At 39.0% G+C, this 21953-nt stretch overlaps 1 protein-coding gene across 3 annotated transcripts; it reads right to left on the bottom strand.

Moving 5' to 3' along the window:
- Nucleotides 1–208: 208 nt before the first annotated feature.
- On the bottom strand, nt 209–21048 carry LOC107766736 (squamosa promoter-binding-like protein 3). Of its 3 annotated transcripts, XM_075225456.1 has the most exons (7): nt 20126–21048; nt 15235–15302; nt 14181–14251; nt 2042–2635; nt 1668–1804; nt 1059–1154; nt 209–789 (listed from the first exon to the last, which is right to left on the bottom strand). In XM_075225456.1, exons 4-7 carry the CDS (start codon nt 2623–2625, stop codon nt 524–526), a joined length of 1083 nt encoding a protein of 360 aa, XP_075081557.1. In that variant the 5' UTR covers nt 2626–2635; nt 14181–14251; nt 15235–15302; nt 20126–21048; the 3' UTR covers nt 209–523. The 3 variants fall into 3 exon arrangements, with proteins under 3 accessions (XP_075081557.1, XP_075081558.1, XP_075081555.1); XM_075225457.1 differs by lacking the exon at nt 15235–15302 and having other exon boundaries at nt 20073–21048; XM_075225454.1 differs by lacking the exon at nt 15235–15302.
- Nucleotides 21049–21953: the final 905 nt, after the last annotated feature.

Genomic DNA, 21953 nt, shown 5'->3' with positions numbered 1-21953 from the left:
TATTGCTCTATTTCGAGACCGTCTTGAATCGAGATCGAGACTCCACTCGCTTACTGGTTTGATTTATCCTATCGCCTAATTTATCTAGTTAATTCCTTGTTTATCAATTGGTATTGGATTGAATCACATATCCTTAAAACCACAATATAAGTTTAATTATTACTCGAATTTTAGAGTAAACAGTTTGGCGCTCACCGTGTTTGGCCCGCTAATGCCAACTCTCAGTCAATTGGAAGACAACAATGACTTGTGATGGTGCTAATATCTGATCCTAGAAAACGTACGAAACAACCAGCTATGAAACTACTTATTTTAAGAGGCAAAGAGACTTCATGCGGTTGAAATATTACATCTTTACGTCATGATGTGCGTTGTTTGCCTTATTATTTGACCACAAAGAGAAGGTTACCACATCTTTGCTCCACCAGAAAGAGATGGCATTATTAGTATGAGTTATTTGGCATGAAAAAGATTGTGCCAAATTGTTAAAAACTATTGGAAGAGCTGCTGCATACATGTCATATCAGGCAGATCCGTTGAAGCAATGTGGGGAGTAGAAAGGAACTTGATGATCTGCCGGAAAATGTTCTGATGAAACTTGTTGCCAGTTTGGTGTTACAGGCACAAACGGCTGTGATTCACCGACACTTGCAGGCATTATAAGCTGCTCCATGGAAGTATGTGTAGGATCATACAAACCCAAAGAGTTTCTTGACAGAAGAGAATGAGCTCGTCGTGGAAGATTGGATGCAGCATCCAACTTATAATCACTTGTAGATGTATTTAAACCTGAAATAATTAACATGGAAGTTGGGAGCAAATAGCCACATTAGAAGTGATAACAGATGGTGTTTGAAATGTCACTGAAAAATGGAATGTTCAAACTTCTTGGGTGCCAAAAACTACAAGTCCAATTTTATGTTCATACTTTTGGAATTAACCAATTATTTCTCTGGCGAATTCATGAAACAACTCTTGGTCCAAACATCCTATGACCTATGCTTCATAGACAGTTCTTTATGTTCAAAAATGTATTTCAAGAATCAGAGAATCAATACCTCGTATATTCTTGGGGCGGCAAGAGCTTTTCCCCATTGAATTTGAAGTGGAGGAAGATGATCCACTTAAAGAACCACTAGTACGTGATTGTTGATCTGTTCAGATTGAGGCAGACACGTATTAATATGTATGAATTTAGATATAAAACAATTTATCGAACAGCAAATCTATCATATCTTAAGGACAAAGAAAGAGTAGCAGCAAGCAAGAATTGCCCTGTCAAAGTATAGATTAATCTAAAATGTACTTTTAGGGACACTGAAAACTACTTTTTAACAGATAGGTATATGTATTGGCATGTTTCAACTTTTAGGACCGAGAACCATTTAATTAGCACATGAAGAACGTGGGGACGGGGAGACTTGACACAACAGGAGGAGTTCCATTGTGTGATCAGGGTTCAAGCCGTGTAATCTGCCTCTTTTAGATATTTATGCAAGTAAGACTTCGTCTAATAGATGCAATATGGTACGACCCTTCTCAGACCCACACAATATAGCTGAAGTTTACTGCACCAGATTGCCTTTCTTTTTACACGAGGAACATGGGCATATGTATATATGCAAACATCCTAGACTAAGTGACAACAGAGAGCAGTTGAAAGGCACCATGAAACGAAGAAGGTCGTCCTGTTGAACTAAAGTGATTTGCCTCTGGTTGTGACCGACGACGCCTAGCATTGTGGTCAGAGAGCTTCCTCCGACAGCTTCGTTTGTTATCATCAAACTCGGACAACTCATGGAACCTTCAAAATCAACCAAAAAGCTATTTCTTAGATTAATCTCTTAGCACAATGTATTAGAGAGTAATAAGAAGTGATGAGATGATATACAACAGAATAAACTTAGAGCCCGTTTAGTTTAACTGATTTAGAGTAGCTGATGATCATGGAGAACATAAAACTGATTTTATAAATAAACGGTTACGTGTTAGGATAGAAGTGCTAACACTGACAATAAACACTACACAGAAGTTAACTTGCCTGCTACACTGTTGGCAAAAACGACGCTCCATCCCAGCCACAATGACCATTGGGCTTTTAGAATGGGCTTCACAGATTCTATGACGCCGATGGTACTCTTTAGCTGATGTAAGGTCAAGATTACATCCTTCAACTTGGCAGTAGGGATTCTGCATTAGATGATAAGAACCCCTACATCGCTTTGCTGTCGTAGATGACAAAGGAAGTACAGGATAATTAGTAACAGTCTCATTGTTAGCAGGGCACAGATTTAAGCCAATTGACGATTCTCCAGGTCTTGTACAAGTTCCAGAAGTAGAATATTTCTCTTTTCTCTCCGCGCTTACAAAACCTGGCACAGAACCAACTATCCCATAATTACTTTCTTCAGCTGAAGATTTGACAGAAGAGCCATGGTCCAAACTATAGCTAGAGAAACGATCTACTACAGAATATATATGCTTGATATTTTCAGCTTTATTTACTTCCTTTTCATTGATGAAAGTTTCTGCATGCCTACAAAACTCCAATCCTGAGCAACTGCAAATGCTTATATTATTATCCCAGCCCCATTCCAACTGGTGACTCTTCATGTTCCAGTCCATGATGACAAATCTGAACCAAAAAAAAGGGACTGAAAATGGTAAGTTCTAAAATAACTGTGCCAAAGCTCTTTCTGCAAGACCAGCATTCACATTAGTAAAATGATGTGCTTTGACATTTCTACTTAAGTACAAAAAAGTTGTCAAGTAAACATGGAAAACGGCCAACGAATGCTAGAAGCAGTAACAACTAAAAGGATACAAAAATGATTAGTTAAATGATTGATAAAAATATGTTAAAGAATTAAGCTAAACGAGTTGGACACAAACAATTATATCATTGAACTTACTTTTGTAGCAACAAAAGAATTACCCCGTCTTATGGGAGAATCCAATATTTAAGCAGAAATGTAAAAGGGTAGGTAAATGCTTTTAATTAGCGCCCTTATTAGGAGGCAAATTAAAGACGAAGGCTTTGCTTCATTCAAACACAACAGAGATGCATATGAATGCAGTAACTAAACAACAGACTATATGTACAACTTTGTCAGCACAATTACTACTTTCACCCACTAATCTCTCAAATGTTCATCACTAAAAAGATGCAATTCAATCTGTTGTCAGAATCTCCATGTGGACTGTTTTGGTGAAGGCAGAATAGATTCAGCAAATACATTTAAAAGGCCCCCCCACACACATAAGATGTTAAAAGGAAACTGTGTGGAATTTAAATCTACAGGCTGGACTCTACTTGAATTGCCCACCAAGTTTACATCTAGGGGAAAAAGTTCCATCTCCTCCATCCCCCTTTCGACCAAAGTTGGCACGAAATATCAAGTTATCTTCAGTTGGTACATGGTTTAATACTGTCGCGTACAAGACTGATATATCGTCCAAATTTAGTGATGTTGGTCTATTATATACATATAATATTAAGAAAATATTATGCATATTTATATCTAATGGAAAATGGTCAAAATTATCCTTTTACTATCAGAAATACATTACTTTTGCCCTCTGTTATTTTCTGATGTATCGCCGTCTAAAAATTGGACAACTTTGTTACATCTAAGTTTCAATGATGACAATAGTGCAAATCTAATCGTATCTATTTGATTGCAAGAAATCAGGAAGTAGCACTACTTCAAGGGAAGTTCAAAGGCAAGGATATTAGAATGGAAACGAGATCAAAGACAACATGAACAATGCTAAATCAAAGGAAAAGTCATCAAAAAGGAAACAAAATCAATCCAGACACTTTAGTCACAATCAAAGGACATTGAGACTGTCTCAACAAGGAAACATATCAAGTGCAGTTGCTAGAGAATATCAGGCCATATCTCAAGGACTAAATTAGAATCAGAAGATCGATCAACCAAATCGAAGCCACAAATCAGTCCCTGAATATTGGATATGAAAGGGGAAGGACGTAAAAGAATCCATCCCATCTCATGCGCAGGATTCGAAGGCACCCCTTGGGTCAAATCCCTTAAAGGATTCTGTGCCTCAATCAAAGATCAATTTGCAACGGCTATTCAAACTCTCCTATAAGAAGACTGGCAAACTCATAAACTGTTTTCTAAGTTTTTCTAGTTCTTAGTAAAAACACTATATTCTTGAGTCTACAAGTATCACAAAAGATAAGAAGAGTTAGAACACAAAAAGAGAGTTGTGTCAATATTAGAAAAACCTCTGTTGCTGAATATCGTTGATGGTGAACGTACTAAAACCATCACTATTATAATCCTTTATCAAAGATCTAAGAGAACCCTTGTGACCCAAGGGAACTGGAGGTAGGTACCACACCCGTACTGAACCAGTATAAAAACTGTTGTGCCTTCTTTACCTTTCCGTTTGTTTAGTTCAATCCTACTGAAATTGTTCACTGTGCAAAACCTAGTCGACTAAACTCACACTTAGTCAACCAAGATTTTAATTGGCTATAATTCACCCTCCTCTTGTACTTTCAATTGGTATCAGAGCAAGGCTTACAAACTTTGCTTAACAACTAGTGAGTAAAATATCATGGGATCAAACACAGTCGTTGGAGCGCTATTTCAAGAAGGAACTTTTAGGTACAACCTCCATATCTTAACGGGCAACACTTTTCTTACTGGAAAGTACGTTTGGAAAGATACATTATGTCATATGATATTAAATTTTGGCGCGTGAGCAAAAAGGAAAATTTTCTAATTCCGCCAAAAAGATGAAAATGGTGAAGTCATATTATCTACTGATCTACTTGACTTAGATGACTATATTGATGAACAATCAGCCATCATAACAGTGAATGCCAAAGCAAAAAATCAGCTGCATAATTCTATCAGTGGAGAAGAATATGAAAAGATATCAAGTTGTGAAACTGCTAAGGAAATGTGGGATAAATTAGATGTCACGCATGAAGGAACCAACAAAGTGAAAGAAACAAGGATCAATCTTCTTGTTCGGGACTATGAATTATTTCAAATGAAGGATGGAGAATCAGTGGCGGAAATATTCTCCAGATTCAGCAAAATCCTTGGAGATTTAAAGTCATTTGGTAGACCAATAAAAAGCGGAGAACATGTCAGAAAAATTCTGAAAAGTCTGCCCACGATTTAGCAACCCAAAATTATTGCTCTGAAATGTCGGGATCTTGACAAGATGTCTGATGTTTGGCTATAATTTCATATTTTTAGTGCATTACTTACGTTACATTTTGGGACTTTAATGCTAAACTATTCAATATTTGTGCTTAATTAAGTTATTGTATGTGTAGGTATATTGTATGTGTAGGTACGTTGAAGACGAAATTGAGAGCAAACTAGAGATTTTATGTGTATTTTATACACTACAAAAATGGTTCATGATCATTTATTGATTGGAAATATTATAATGATATTATGGAGCAATGATTGAAGAGACAAATACAAAAGAAGACAAAAGTCAATGGAAAAAAAAGAGAAAACGTGAATTTGTTAAGTTAATCAACAATGAGAAACGAAGAAGCAGTGTCTGGCGAGGCGAGGGATTCTTTTCGCATTAGATCTTGCGAGGCCAGTGCTCTAGTGAGGTTCACTGTGCGGTAGAGCTCGCGCTGCGCGGTCTGTAGCGAGATGGAGCAAGTTTCAGGTTTTAAAGTCTATTTTGTCTCCTATTTGGTTTTGGACGGGATTATTTCGTCTGGTTTTTTTCCTATACATATAAATAGTTATTAAACACTATTTTTAGAGGAGTTTTGTGACCGAAGGCAAGAACATCACGTGGAACAATTTTTGGAGGAGAGAATCATCGAGTTCTTCATTTCTTCATCTTTTCTTTGTAATTTATTTATGCAAAATACTTGGAAATTTTTTACTACGAATATGAGTAGCTAAACTTCTAATCTAGGGTTTGTTGGAACCTATTGGAGGATTATTTTCTACTACGTTTAATATAGATTTGCCTTTGCTTTTTCTCTACTTTTTCAAGTACGTTTACATTGTGATTGATTGAAGAGCTCTCAATCGACTGTGCCTATTTAGTGTGTATAGCTTGGAAAAGAATACATATTTAGGAAGTTGTTGAACAACATCACTCCTAACATATGTGAGGAATCAATACAGAGGGTTTAAAGGTGGTATTAGGAATAACAAAACCTTGGTGCGATCCTAGTGAGCGGTGAATTAGAGCCAGCTAGCGTAGTTCGGAATAATACGTCTAGTAAATAGTGGTAGTTACTCGGAAGAGAATTATGACATTAAAAGTACTCATGATCGGTATAGAATACTTAGATAAATTTATAGGAAATGTAGCGGGGAGGATTCCGACAATACGGGAAATCATAGACTTAGAGTGTTCCAAATCTTGTCCACAACCTTTCCTCTATTAGCTATAAATTACTACATTTTAAATTACTTTGCTCTTAGTTAGTAAACATTCAAATCGTTATTTAATAATTATGAAGGTTGAGTACTTAAATTCGTGCGAGTCTAGTGGTTGTAATTACTAGGTTAATTCCCTGTGGGATTCGACTCCGTACTTGTAAACCAGATTATATTTGCAAAGACTACTAGACCTCTTTAGGAGGCATAATTGGGCGTGATCAGATTTTGGCGCTGTTGCCGGAGATTTGACTGTGTTATTAATTACGGCTAAAAGAGTTGTTAGAATTTGTTGTTTATTCAGATTTCTCGATTTGAAATTCATTATATTGAAACTCTAACATTTATAGTCTTGTGTGTTACAGGTGCATGCCTAGAAACTCCTCAAGAACTGGTGAATTGTAGGAAGCATTATCGGACACTGAGAAGGCTTTCAAGGCACTAAATCGAGCAAACAAGAAAGACAAATAACAACAAAACTCAATAGAACGAATCGAACTAGACATGGGTGACTTAATAGACAACCCAAACAACATAAACAATGGGAATGACCCAAACAACCAGGGTGTTGCACCTCTTGTGCCAGAAGCAGCCTTGTATGATACCGCTAAAAATATGGCAGTCACAACTACAGTCCCTTAGATACAAGCCGAATCATTTCAAATCACAAACAACATGCTATATTTGTTACAAAACAAGGGACTGTTCTCGGGGTCCTATATTGAAGATCCTCAGTAGCATCTGAAAAATTTCATGTCGATATGTGTCACGAAAAAGAAACCAAATGTGACACCGAAAGCAATAAGGCTATTGTTGTTTCCATTCTCAATGACTGGGGAGGCTCAGACTTGGCTCAATTCGCTCCCCATAAACTCCATTACCACTTGGGAGGAATTAGTCAAGCAATTTTTGAACAAGTTCTACTCACCCAATAAGATTGCCAAGCAAGTTGATGAGATATTGAGCTTCAGGCAGAAACCAGCTGAAGCATTGCAAGAAATGTGGGAGACGTTCAGAGGTATGCTGGTTAAGTGTCCACATCATGGCATTACAGATCAGATGTTGGGGAAAAGGTTCTATATAGGATTGGTAGATAGCTTGAAGGCCAATGTTGATGCTTCAGTAGGTGGAGCATTTTTGAGTAAATCATTTAGGGAATGCAAGGTCTTACTTGATAAAATGGCTTAAAACTCAGAATGGATAACAAGAGACTCTACAGTCACTCCTGTAGTTCACTCAGTGGCTCTGGACACAAACAACTCCATAGCTGATAATATGGCCACTCTGATAATGCTAATGAGTATCCCCACCAAGAAGATTGACAAATCAGGATGGAAGTAGGTACACATAGTTGACACGACTAACAGAGGCTTATGTACACCATGTATTAACCAACCATATGTATGCTCGTGGAATGGTAAAAGTGAAAACCAAAAATATTAAGAAAATATGAACTATGTGGGCAACTGTGGAGGACCGAGGCAAGGTGGTCAGAATTGGGGGCAGCAGAATCAACAGTATAGACCAGCACAATAGCAGTACAATAATAGCAACAATCCTGAAGCTATGCGACCACAGGGTCAAGTTTTGCCTTACCAACGACAACATGGATACAATCAGCAAAATCAACAGCTAGATTATCAACAGCCTTAACAACAACATATAGTGAGACAAAATGATGGGTTGCCTGAAATTAAAGGAATGCTGCAACAACTGATTGGGTCCAATGGAAAAAGGCAAGAGAAAGTGGAAGCACATGAATCAGCGATAAAAGGCATTAAAATTCAATTAGGGGAGTTATCCATGGCTTTGAATAATCATCCCAAAGGGACGTTACCCACAGACACACATGTCAATCCAAAAGAACAGGTCCCGAAGCAGCTTATGGCGGTGAGTCTAAGAAATGGTAGAGATCTTGATCTAGAGCAAGAAATCGCTTCTGAAAGCCAACCAACTGACACACTTGTGCCAGTACCAATTAAGGTAGATGATCCAACATGGTTAACATAGGTGACGGTACAACATGCACCAGCGGAAACAAGAAAAGAAAAAGAGGTTGCGAAGGAGACCGAGTTAGTACAAGAGAAGGCATTAGGAACAGTGCCTGAGCAAGATCAAACTCAAATGATAGGAAAGAAATGACCTCTAGCACCCTTCCCAAAGAGATTGGCCAAATATTAAAAGGATGAGAAGTATAAGAAATTCATGGAGATGTTGAAGCAAATCCAGGTGAACATTCCATTAATTGACACCTTGAGGAAGATGCCTGGTTATGAAAAAATGATAAAGGACTTGATGTCTCGCAAGTTTGACTTTCAAGACTTGGCCACTGTTACACTAACTCAGACATATAGTGATGTCGTGTGGATACCCAAAGCTGAGAAGTTGTCCGACTCAGGGAGTTTCATAATCACATGCACAATAGGAAACTATGCTTTTGCTAGAGCATTGTGTGATTTGGGGGTGAGCATAAACTTGATGGCCTTGGCTATCTATAAAAGGTTAGGCATTGGAAGAGCAAGACCCACATCCATGTTACTACAGCTAGCCGACTGAACGGTGAAGAGGCCATCAGGTTACTCGATGATGTACTGGTGCAGGTTGGAAAGTTTGTGTTTCCGGCAGATTTTTTCATTTTGGACTGATGGGTTGACGAGGAGATTCCCAAAATTTTGGGAAGGACATTCTTGGCCACTAGGAGAGCTCTAATTAATTGTGAAACTATGGAGCTAAAGATGAGACTGAATGATGAATTGATAACATTCAATATGCAAAAGTCTATGCGGCGACCCAGTGAGTTTGCAAATTGCTCTTTGATAGAAGCGGTGGATGTGATCATGGAGGAAGATGATAAGGCACTTAATGAAAAGGATCCTCTTGCGCCCTGCCACATGAACTTAGGAGAGGTAAATGGTGAGACTTGGCAGAGTGGGTATTGGCTCTTGAAGGCAAAGGGTACTGGAAAAGAGTGCCCGAATTCGAGTCTTTACACTTAGAAAAGAGAAAGACCCCTCCAGCTAAGCCATCAATTGAAGAGCCACTATAGTTGGAATTGAAACCGCTACCATCTCACCTCAGGTATGCTTTCTTGGGACCTAACTCAACTTTACCTGTTATTATCTCATCTGGTTTGTTAGATGTGCAGGTAGAACAACTTTTGCAGGTGTTACTTTTGCAGGTGTTAATAGAGTGCAAAACTGCAATTGGTTAGACCATTGCAGATATTAAGGGGATCAACCCAGCCTTTTGTATGCACAAGATTTTACTGAAAGATGGGTACAAACCTTCCAAAGAACATCAAAGAAAGCTGAACCCCAACATGAAAGAAGTCGTGAAAAAGGAGGTGACCAAGTGGTTAGATGCAGGAATCATTTTCCCCATGTCCGGTAACAACTAGGTCAGCCCAGTTTAGTTTGTGCCAAAGAAAGGTGGAATGACTGTCACGCCCCAAACTTGGGGAGGCGTGGCTAGCACCCAATGCCGCATTGGCTCGAGCGAACCACATTTTTTTTCTTTTTACTATCATGGGCCAACATGGCCACAACTCGTAATGCACAAGTATAAGTGGGAAAATACTGTATCACTAAATCAGTTTCTAAAAAAGCATGAATACATATGGTCTGTTAAGGCCTCTGACATATTGTACAAAATGAACCTGTGTCTCCAAAGCCTCTAAGATTTATTTGACATAAAATGGGACAACGTACCAGCCTACCCATAAGCGTGTAGCAAAATTCTGATACGATGACTCATAGATTCGGCTGCACTTCGAATGAGGTGGAGTCTTACCGATTCTTCGCTGAATTCCAATCTCATCTACTATGAGGGATCATCAAACTGATTATCTATACCTGCAGGCATGAATGCAGCGTCCCCAACAAAAGGACGTCAGTATGAATAATGTACTGAGTATGTAAGGCAGAACTGAAACATAACCACAATTCAACATGAATTAAAGACATATAAGAAATATAGAGTAAATAACTCAACCTGTAAATCTGAATGACTCTATAAATCCTGAAATACTTATAATGATATGCATATGCGTATGAATGTCATGTCGCGCATAGGTACATGTGTTCATATCATCATCATGACTCTAAGGGCATCCCATCATATCATCTCGGCCACTGTGGACAAATCATCAACGTATACCAGCTGATCAGGTGGTGATGCGTATATAACGCCATAACCTTTCCCATATATATATATACATATATATGTACATATATATATGTGTGTATATAATGCCATAACGTCATCACGCCTCTGAGGGCATCCCATCATATCATCTATCTATATATATATATATAACAGTATCAAGGTCGTTAAACTTATGGGGTGTAACATCCTTCCCCCCTTTAGAAACATTCGTCCTCAAATGTTAACTTTCAGAGATTTACAAAATCTTCACTAGGATCTCCTCTGTAAATTAAATTAAAACCCAAAGTATATATGAAGTCTTGACTATTCACAACCTTTTGTAGTTGAGTATCTCGTATCTTCTTCACCTTTACTTTATGTACCTTTTAATATCGCATTGTATCTTCTGTTTCTTTCATAACCTCCTTTCCACACTGTGCCTTAAAGCTCTACTATAATACCTGCACTTCTGGTGCTTATAGAATATGGAGAATGTTTTATACTGACTTTTTATGACTCATCTCTATGGCACGATCTGGAAACAAAAGAAGGGTAACATTTCCTAAATTCCCTATAGCCTCTCAATTATAAATCTGGTGCACAATACACTCATAAGTGAGACTCTACTAGGCACGGCTTTGTAGACTCCCTAGGATACGACCTGCTCTGATACCACTTACATTTCATAAGTTTAACAACCTTGATCCGATATATATATATATGATGGGATGCCCTCAAGGGTGTGATGACGTTATGGCGTTATATACACGTATATATATATATATGTATATGGGATATGGGAAAGGTTATGGCATTATATACGCATCACCACCTGATCAGCTGGTATAAGTTGATGATTTGTCCACAGTGACCGAGATGATGTGATGGGATGCCCTCAAAGGCATGATGATGTTATGAACACATGTACCTATGCACGACATAACATTCATGCGCATATGCATAACACTATAAGTATTTCATGATTTATAGAGTTATTCCAGACTTACAGGTTAAGTTATTTACTCTATATTTCTTATATTTCTTTAATTCATGTTGAATTGTGGTTATGTTTAAGTTTTGCTTTACATACTTAGTACATTATTCATACTGACGTCCTTTTGTTAGGGACACTACATTCATGCCTACAGGTATAGATAATCAGTTTGATGATCCCTCATAGTAGACGAGATTGGCATTCAGCAAAGAATCGGTAAGATTCCACCTCATTTGAAGTGCAGCCGATTCTATGAGTCATCGTATCAGAATTTTTCTACACACTTACGGGTAGGCTGGTACCCTGTCCCATTTCATGTCAAATAAATCATAGAGGCTTTGTAGACACTAGTTCATTTTGTACAGTATGTTAGAGGCCTTAACGGACCATATGTATTCATGTTTTAAGAACGATAGTTCATTGATTCAATATTTGCCCACTTATAGTTATACATTACAAGTTATGGCCATGTTGGCCCATGATTTTAGAAGAAAAAAAAGAGTTACAGAGTGGTTCGCTCGGGCCAGTGCGGCAGCGGGTGCCAGCCATGCCTCCCGAGTTTGGGGCGTGACAATGACAGTGGTGCAAAATGAGAACAACGAGTTGACCTCAAGAAGAATAGTCACGGGATGGAGAATTTGTATGGACTACAGATGATTGAACAAGGCCACCCGAAAAGACCATTTTCCACTACTATTCATTGATCAAATGCTAGACATATTAGCGGGGAGGTCCCATTTTTGCTTCCTAGATGGATACTTGGGGTATAACCAGATCATTATTGCCCTGGAGGATAGAGAGAAAATGTCATTTACCTGCCCGTATGGCATCTATGCCTTTCGGAGAATGCCGTTTGGCCTATGCAACGCACCCGCCACATTCCAAAGGTGCATGATGTCCATTTTCACATATATAGTAGAGGAAATAATGGAGGTTTTCATGGATGACTTCTCAGTGGTGGGAAATTCATTCGATGATTGCCTTATGAACATGAAAAAAGTATTGAAGAGGTGTATGAAGACTAATCTAGTACTGAACTAGGAAAAGTGCCATTTCATGGTACATGAAGGTATAGTCTTGGGACACTAGTATCAAGTAAGGGCATTGAACCGTGCTAAGGTTTATATAATTGAGAAGTTACCTCCACCATTTCTGTCAAGGCCATAAGAAGTTTCCTCGGTCACTCTGGCTTCTATAGTGGGTCTATAAAAGATTTCTCCAAAATTGCTAACCCTTTTTCTAAATTTCTTGAAAAAGATCACCCCTTTGTGTTTTCTGATGACTGCAGGGTAGCGTTTGAGGAGTTGAAGAAGAAACTGGTGACTGCACTAATCAAAGTGGCACCCGATTGGGGACAACCTTTTGAGCTGATGTGTGATGCAAACGACTATGCTGTGGGAGCAGTTCTTGGGCAGAGAAAAGATAAAGTCATGCATCCGATATACTATGCAAGTAGAACCTTGAGTGGTGCCCAACTGAATTACACAGTGACAAAAAAGGAGATGTTAGTCATGGTGTTCGCATTTGACAAATTCAGCTCATACCTGATACGCTCAAAGGTAATTGTTTATACTGGCCATGCTGCTCTCAGGTACCAAATTTAGAAAAAGGAGTCAAAACCGCACCTAATTCGATGGGTACTACTGTTGCAAGCATTCGACTTGAAGATCTATGACCTAAAAGGAACAGAAAACCAATTTGTTGATCGTTTGTCCAGGCTTGAAAGAGTTGAAAAGAAGGTTGAGGTGGAAGAGATCATGGAAACTTTCCCAGATGAACAACTTTTATCCATGAGCCTTGAGGTAACGCCATGGTATTCAAATATTTCAAATTACCTGGCGAGCGGTATTATTCCCTATGACTTGTCCTCTGTGCAATTTGTCGCATGTATTTCTGGGGTGAACCATATTTGTTTAGGATTTGTATTGATAACATAATCCGGAGAAGCATTCCCGAGATAGACCAACGTTTTGTTTTGTAGGCATGTCATGCTTCCCCGTATGGAGGTCATTTTGGAGGAGTAAGGACAACTGTTAAAGTGTTGGAGTCAGGTTTTTATTGGCCGACATTGTTTAAAGATGCACACTTCTGGGTGAAAAACTGTGATGAGTGCCAATAGACGGGGAATATATACCACTGACATGAGATGCCCATGAACCCAATTTAAGAGGTGGAAGTATTTGATGTATGGGGAATCATATAGTAACAATACATACTGGTTGCTATGGACTATATCTCGAAATGGGTAGAAGTCGTGGCACTTCCAACAAATGATGCGAAGGGAGTTATTGGTTTCCTGAGAAAAAATATCTTCACCCGATTTGGTACTCCAAGAGAGTCACGACCCAAAATCCCAACCCGGTCGTGATGGCGCCTCTCGTGAGGATAAGGCCAGCCAATCAACAAAACAATACATCTCTTTATAATTACTTAGCAGGAATAAGTCTAAATCATGGGCAATATAATCTTAAATGCGAAATAAACGTGATAGAACAAGGAAAACCCTCCCAACTCAGCCCGAAATCGGGGTGTCACAAGTCATGAGCTACTATACAATTTATTAATATTTTACAAAGTCTGGAATTATCATAAATAACAAAGATAAGGGAGAAAATGGGACTGCGGACGTCAACAGCTACCTCGTTACTCCTAGTCACCGTCTGGTCTGGAAAGAATCTACGCTCATGAGCGAACTCAACTCTGCCTGTATCTGCACACGTGGTGCAGGGAGTAATGTGAGTACTCCGACCTAGTGAGTAATAAAAATAAATAACGATTGAAAACATGAAATCTCATAACGGCACAATATAGCGCTATCCCAAGAAGTAAAATCAGTTATATAGTAAAATAGTGAGTATCAGATAATTCTTCTTTTAAAACAGTAAAGACAAATAATTTCCACAGTAAGGATAAATCAAAAGCTTGCCCCTCGGGCTCAATATGTAAATCTCAGTATAGTATCAGCCCCTCGGACTCACTCCCAACTCACCAGCACACAACATCAGCCCCTCGGGCTCACTCCCAACTCATCACACACAAGCAACGGCCTCTCGAGCCCACTCCCAACTCACCTGGGTACCCTGCGCTCACTGGGGATGTGTATAGACTCCGGAGGGGCTCCTACAACCCAAGCTCAATATCAATAGGCCTGAAAGCCTTCACACATCACACACGAGGCCTGAAAGCCTCCTCATATAAAACTCGAGGCCTGAAAGCCTCCTCACATCACTCAACATATCCTCAAGTATGGCCCTCGGCCTCAATCAGTCCAGAAAATAACCATAAGCCTCTTGGGCATCAGTAAAACAATAGTGCTCAGCTCAACAGCATTATAAATATCATTAAATCTCGAGTTGAGTATAAATGTAGCCGAGTTCACAAAATAATATAATTCAATTGGACTGAGTTCAAATAATATTTCAATTCGTGAGGAAAATAGTGATGTAAATTCACAAAAGATTTCAGATAATTGGCACGAAGCCCAAATATGACAATAAGCCCAATCATAGTGAAAAACAATAAATATTTATCAATTACGCGGTAAAAATATCAACTGGGATGGACCAAGTCACAATCCCCAATAGTAAATGACCCCGCACTCGTCATACAACGCGTGTCTCATCTCAACATAGCAGTATGTTGTGCAATCCGGGCTTTCAAACCCTTAGTGCATCATTTAAAATCATTACTCACCTCAAGACGGTCCAACGTCTACTCCGCTATGCCCTTGCCTCTCGAATTTACCTCTTCGCACGTCGAATCTGGTCAAAACCACAACGAATACATTACAATAGGCTAAGGGAATATAACCCAATCGAAAAGACTCGAAAAATATCGAAATTCACGAAATTCGCAAAACCCGAGCCCCGTGCCCACTTCTCAAAAATTACAAAAGTCACATCACTGGATTCATCGTCTCGCCACGTGTCCGTACATATATAATTTACCAAAATCGGAGTTCAAATGACCCCTCAAATCTTCAAATCTTATTTTCAAATCCCTAGGCCTAAATCTTCAATTTACTCCTCAAAAGCATGTAATCTAGTCGGATTATTCGATAATAATTCAATATTATGGAGTAGAAATAATTACAAGTGACTTACCTCAAGACTTCCCAAGATTTCTTGCTAAATATCGCCCAAAATCCGAGCTTGGAAGTCAAAAAACATGACCAAAGTCGGACTGCTGGACATTAAATCTGTCCAGAAATTTTCGGTACTGTTCACTCGGGGGCACTCTTCATGCGCGCGAGTCACTGTTCATTATTCACCCGCACGGTTACTGTTCACGCGCGGTTACTGTTCACACGCGGGTACTGTTCACTGCTGCAGAAAATACAACAGCTTTTAAGAAATTTGCAGCACAACCATTTTTCACTAAAATGGCTCTAACTCCATCATACGAACTCGGAATTAGACGATTCTTGTTCCTGTGAGTCACAAATAATAATACAAACACAACCCTTCAATAGAAACTCAATTTGGAGCTCGTTTGCCCAGTTCAATACCCATTTCGCTCGTTAAACAATTAACTCACATTTCACGTCAAAAACTCAATCGCGACTGGATGAAATTAAACCAAAATTTTCAGATCAGTCCTATAATTCATGATTTAAATTCTAGAGTCTCGAAATCAATTTTGGATCTCTAGAACAAAAAAATGAACCTTTAGATCATTACATTTATGCTCAAAACGGCAAAAATCTTCCAAAAATGAACCGTTGGGCATCCGAAACACACCCGAGGCCCCCGGGACCCCGACCAATAATACCAACCAGTCCCAAAATACATTACGGACTTGCTCGAGGCCTAAAATCACATCAAACAACGCTAAAATCATGAATCAACCTCCAATCCAAGTTTTATGAATATTAGAATTTCCAACTTCTATTTCCGATGCCGAAACCTATCAAATCACGTCCGATTGACTTCAAATTTTGCACACAAGTCCAAAATGACATAACGAAGCTGCAGAAATTCTCAGAATTCCATTCTGACTGTCGGATCAAAATTTCACCTATCAACCGGAAATCGCTAAAACACTAACTTCGCCAAAATGAGCTAATTTCTTTACCGGACCTCCAAAATTAATTCCGATTGCGCTCCTAGACCTTAAATCATCTCCCGAAACTAAACGAATCATCAGAATTCAATTCCGAGCCCTCTAACTCACAAGTCAACATCTGGTTGACTTTTCCAAACTAATTCTTCCTTAAAGAGACTAATTGTCCCATTTCATACCAAACTCGATCCGAATTGACTCAAATTCACCAAGTACACATATTGAAACATGAATAACCATTTAATGGGGAATACGGGACGAAAATATAGGAAACGATGGTTCAGGTCGTTACAAAGAGCGATCATTAGTGATGGAGGCACCCACTTCTACAACTGAGCCTTTACAAAGTTGTTGGAGAAATAAGGTTGCCACTCCATTCCATCCACAAACAAGTGGGCAAGTGGAGATGTCGAACAGAGAAATCAAGAGTATTTTGACCAAAATCGTAAATGCTACTCGAACTGATTGGGCGAGAAAATTGGATGATGTGTTATGGTTCTACCGCACTTCATTCAAAAACCCGATTGGTAAGTCACCGTATAAATTGGTATTTGGAAAGGCATGTCACTTACCGGTGGAGTCAGAGCATAGAGCCTTCTAGGCGCCACGACAATTAAATCTGGACTTGGCGGCCATTGGAACAAGTAGAGTCACAGAGTTGCATAAACTTGACGAGTTCCGTTACCATTCTTTTGAAATACAAGGTTATATAACGAAATAATGAAGCTGGTGCATGAAAAAAACATTTTTGAGGGAAATTTTAAACCTGGAGATGCAGTATTATAATACAATTCAAGATTGAAGTTGTTTCCGGGCAAGTTGAAGTCAAGATGGTCAGGGCCATTCCGTGTGCTAGAGATGCATCCCATCGGAGCCATAGAAATTGCATCAGAAGATGGTTCTCGCAAGTTTAGAGTCAATGGGCAAAGGTTGAAACATTTCTTGGCATGAATGAGGAAAAAACGGTATCGGTGACCCATTTGCAAGAGCCAAAAATGTTGAGTGAACCTTAAATTCGATTGTCTGCGTCGTGCAACAATGTTAAATCAGGTGCTTCTTGGGAGGAAACCCATTGTGATGTTTTATTCATCATGCCGCGACGTTAACTAAGGCGCTCGTTGGGAGGTAACCCAATTTGTAGTTTATTTTAGCATTCTTAGAACTTTCTCTTTATTTTGAGGCACTAACAAGTTTTAGTTGAGTTTTGGTGTTTGAACAGGTAATGGAGCACATTGGGAGGTCATTGTGCTAGGAATTGTGCACAACACAGAATGAAAATCACTTTCATACGCTCCAGACCGCACTACATACCTCGTATCGCACAAGCATGCATCACAGTAGACCTTGCAGCAGATCACGCGGCACCAGATTCCTAGCGCGCTGTGCTAGGCTATTTCTCGCGTGTCGCCATGTATTCATCGTGCTATAGGGAGTGAGGGATAAAGCGAGAAAAATCTCATGGTGGAGCTCGCCCAATGAGGTGAAGCTAGCGTCAGCCCTCACATCGCCTGCCTCCTCGCTTGCGTTTGAGCTCGCCTCGGTAGGTATTTGGCTGTCTAAGGAGCTCGCGTCGCCAGGTAAGTTTTTTCTTTTATTTTGTTTTGTTCTGACTTATTCCCATTAAAACCTAACATAAACACACATGCCTCCCTTCTTCCCATCCTTAAAACACACGCCTAACATAAACTGCCCATCATATTTTCTCCCATCTCACAAACACACCCCATTCTTAACTTGCAAAACCTAGCTACTGCCCGCCCCAATCTCATAAAACCCCATTGAAGACAATTATTCATACATTCCTTCACTCACTTGCAACATCAATTGAGGAGTGTCACACCTCATTTTTCTACCACTTAAAAGGGTATATGAGAGTTTTTCCAATTAAAATGACAATAATCTAAACAGGATTAATTATTCAAATTCAGAGTTGCCACTTGGGATAATTTATGGTGTCACAAGTCACCGATTTAAAATCCCAAATCGAGGAAAGTTTTGACTCTTATTTATGGTCTGCAAACACAAAATCCGGGTAAGGAATTCTGTTAACCCGGGAGAAGGTGTTAGGCATTCTCGGGTTCCGTGGTTTTAGCACGGTCGCTCAACTATTATTATTGGCCTAATTATCTAGTTAATTACATATTTATACATATTGTGCATTTTTAACCTTTGACCGCTTTTAAAATATTTATGGAATTATTCTAGAACATATTACGATTGTCGTACTCTTATTTGTTTGACACACATTGTGAATCGTGTCACAGGAATCATACCCACAATTTACAACATGCTTAAGTTATTAACATTATTAGAAATTGTGGCCGGGTCACATAAATGTACCCCCGGATTTGGAAATTATGTACCATAAATATGTCACGGGAACCGTACCCGTAGCTATAATGATTTGTTATAGCGTGCCTCAAGCAAACTATGAACATTCGTGAATTATTTTCTAAACTACTTTGAGATTACGCGTGAAAGGCTTGCGATTATGGATCACTTTTGCTAAAAAGAGATTTCACTCATATCCCTTTAACTTCTCATTTTATTAGACCGAGCCCAATACATAAAACATGTAGACAAATCAATTGCTAATGGGCTTCGGTCTCTCCCCCACTCCCACGGCCCCAACAATCAGTCAAATAATTTTAACGAAAATCAAATGAGCAAATAGTAACAATCAAGAGCAAGAAATAAAGAGCTAATTAATTAGACTACAAAGAAAGAAAGCCACAAAAAATTCATCCAAACCTGACAAAAGCTGCTACTACCCCATTTGCTAACCCAAAAACCAACCTTCAGACTAAAACTTAAAAATGTGTATATTAACCTCAAACCCCTTTCGATCAAATTTTAGTTATGTCTTATTTCCACAAACTAATCACGCCAATCCATTGTAAATGTTAAACCAAATCCATTAGTTCCGGTAAATTTCAAAATGCAAAGCACCCAGAGACGCAAAGCAGACAATTTGTGACTAAAACAACATGGATCATGAGAAACGAAATAGGCACATATATATTTTCCTTTTCAAAATTAATACAGTATAGGAGCCAATAAGTGAAATGTCTGATCCTATATATCATTGTAGCTCAAATATAAAGAAAGCGTCTATTTTATGTTACAATATTGCTCGTGTTTTAAGGCAAAAGACAATATGGAGCACTCTGAGCTACAATAAGCCAAACAAGACCATATCCCAACAAAATTCTGAATAACACCAATGAATAGAACAACCCATATGGGCGAAACTTCATATAAGATACTAGTAAGGAATTCAATAGCATTACCCATATCCGTCCAAACATGGACTAGACTAATTAACAAGAATAAGTGGAGCGAGATAGGAAGACACCAACAAAACGTAGCAATGAAGCGTTAACATTCAACAAAATAGGGTAACAACAAACTAATAAAAGTAACAAAACATGACATCAAGCAAAAACAACAGAAGGAAAGAGGAAATTGACCTCAAAACGATAGCACTTAGATGAAACTCGAACTGGAAACCAATAGACAGTACCTCGACGCACGACTGAAATGGACTCCTTGCACAACGACCTCCGGCGACCTCGAATCTGCTAGACAACCTCAGACTACGACCTTCGGCGAACTCGAAACTCGCTAGAAAACTCGAATTAAACCAAACAATGAAATCAATGGACTGCGACAGTGACTAGCAATTTGGATATGCTTCATACTATTTAGTGTGCTTTATAGATGAGTTTCACAATCCTATTTTAAAATGGCATAGCTAATGGCAAAAACGGAAGAAGCAGTAAAAGACAGTGGAGGTGAAAACAGTAAACACAGCAAGACCATTAGATTTGAGAGTGAAGTAGCCAAGGGGTGTAACGAACGAGGAGGTCATACTGTTATTACGTATATTTGTGTGTGTGAGAGGGTAAAGCTCACTGGAGATGGCAGACTCGTGGTGAACGGAGGTGTAGTAGTGGTTATGGAGTTCCGGCGATGGCTGCTTCTCCGACGAAGAAGTGTGGCGTTAGGGTTGGTAGCTGGAGGGTTCTCATATTGGGCATGCTCAAGATCCGTGTGAAGAAGAAGAAGCAACGACTGTTGCATGTTAAAGAAGATGAGCTCAAGGGTCGTTGGTTTTGGTCTGGTTGTTGGCTAAAGCTTAAGCCCTGGAGGGGAGGTAGTAAGGTTTCCGCTGGTTTTTTGGATTGGAGAAGAAGAAGATTGCCTGGGTTTTTGGTTGTTTGCGGCTCTCTCTCTGATTTTAAGAAGCAACGGCTGGGTGTGGAGAAGATTAGGGTTCCACCATTTTTGAAGATGGAGGAGTGTTCAAGGTTTTCTGTTGTTTTATTCAAGAGAAAAAAGAAAGGTTTTGGATCCTCCTAGTCCAAAAACGACTGTAGCTTCTTTCTCCTAGGGTGTGTTGTTTCTTCGTTCTTCATGAAGAAGAAGAAGATAGGGTTTTTTTTGTTTTTCCTTTCCAAATAAGAAAACGGATCCCCCTTAGTTTTTAGGTTAGGTCTCTTTTAAGTCTAAGTCTAGGGTTTTAGGGGTATTGGGCTTGGGTCATTATGGGCTAGGTCTGAAAATTAGGCCTAAAAAATGGGTTGTTTGAGCCCAATTTTTTTCTTCTCCGTGAACAAGACTAAAAATACTACATCATTTACTAATTAATCCTACATAAGTAAAATAACTATTAAAATAAGACTGACCGTTAAAATAAAATTATTTTTTGTAATTTTTATTTTTTGTGACAAAATAAAGTAAAGGAGTCAAAATTAGTTGAAATAGCAATATTAGGCCTAAACTAAATATTTACATGCTAAAATATATAAAATCTTGGGGAGGTTCAAACATTATATGTCTACAGCTACCCCTCTTTGACTGGAAACACGAAGTATTTCCAGACAAAGAACGACTAAACAGGTTTTTTGACCTGACCCTTATTTAGAGAGACCAAAAGCTAAGAGAAAGGAGAATGTGTCCGAGCCCTAGTATTTGAGCTGCCTACATATACTTGTCCATAAAGGAATCATTCCACGTGTAGTTCAGAAGTGGGAAGAGTGACTGAGTTTACCGAGGTGAGAGTCGATCGAGGTGTCGTTCCGTCGAGTCCCGGTCCGCAGTCCTGTTATTACGTCAAAATCAAAAATGAAAAAGACTAACTAAGCTTGTCAACTATGTGTTATAAGATTTCTATCTATAAGTCTTCTGAAGCTTGATCTTGAGTCTTGTATGGTTCTTCATGCAGACTTTAGATTTGAACATTGACATTTGCTAGCTGCAGGTGCTAGATCATTCTTCTTCAGATCAAGACCGGACATGCAATGCTCGTGATTTCAGCCATGTCTCGAGCAATTCACATCTTTCTCTAC

This window comes from Nicotiana tabacum, chromosome 11 (assembly GCF_000715075.1).
Source record: "Nicotiana tabacum cultivar K326 chromosome 11, ASM71507v2, whole genome shotgun sequence".
Classification (NCBI taxonomy): domain Eukaryota; kingdom Viridiplantae; phylum Streptophyta; class Magnoliopsida; order Solanales; family Solanaceae; genus Nicotiana; species Nicotiana tabacum.
This window is presented reverse-complemented; position numbering and strand designations above follow the sequence as displayed.

What these genes read in the sequence shown, in the direction of transcription:
- LOC107766736 (XM_075225457.1), bottom strand. Translation starts at nt 2,625, where the DNA reads ATGGACTGGAACATGAAGAGTCACCAGTTGGAATGGGGCTGGGATAAT. An exon ending in TTTTGCCAACAGTGTAGCAG is followed by an intron (nt 1,805 to 2,041) that starts GCAAGTTAACTT and finishes TTGATTTTGAAG; the next exon opens with GTTCCATGAGTTGTCCGAGT. An exon ending in CCGCCCCAAGAATATACGAG is followed by an intron (nt 790 to 1,058) that starts GTATTGATTCTC and finishes TAATTATTTCAG; the next exon opens with GTTTAAATACATCTACAAGT.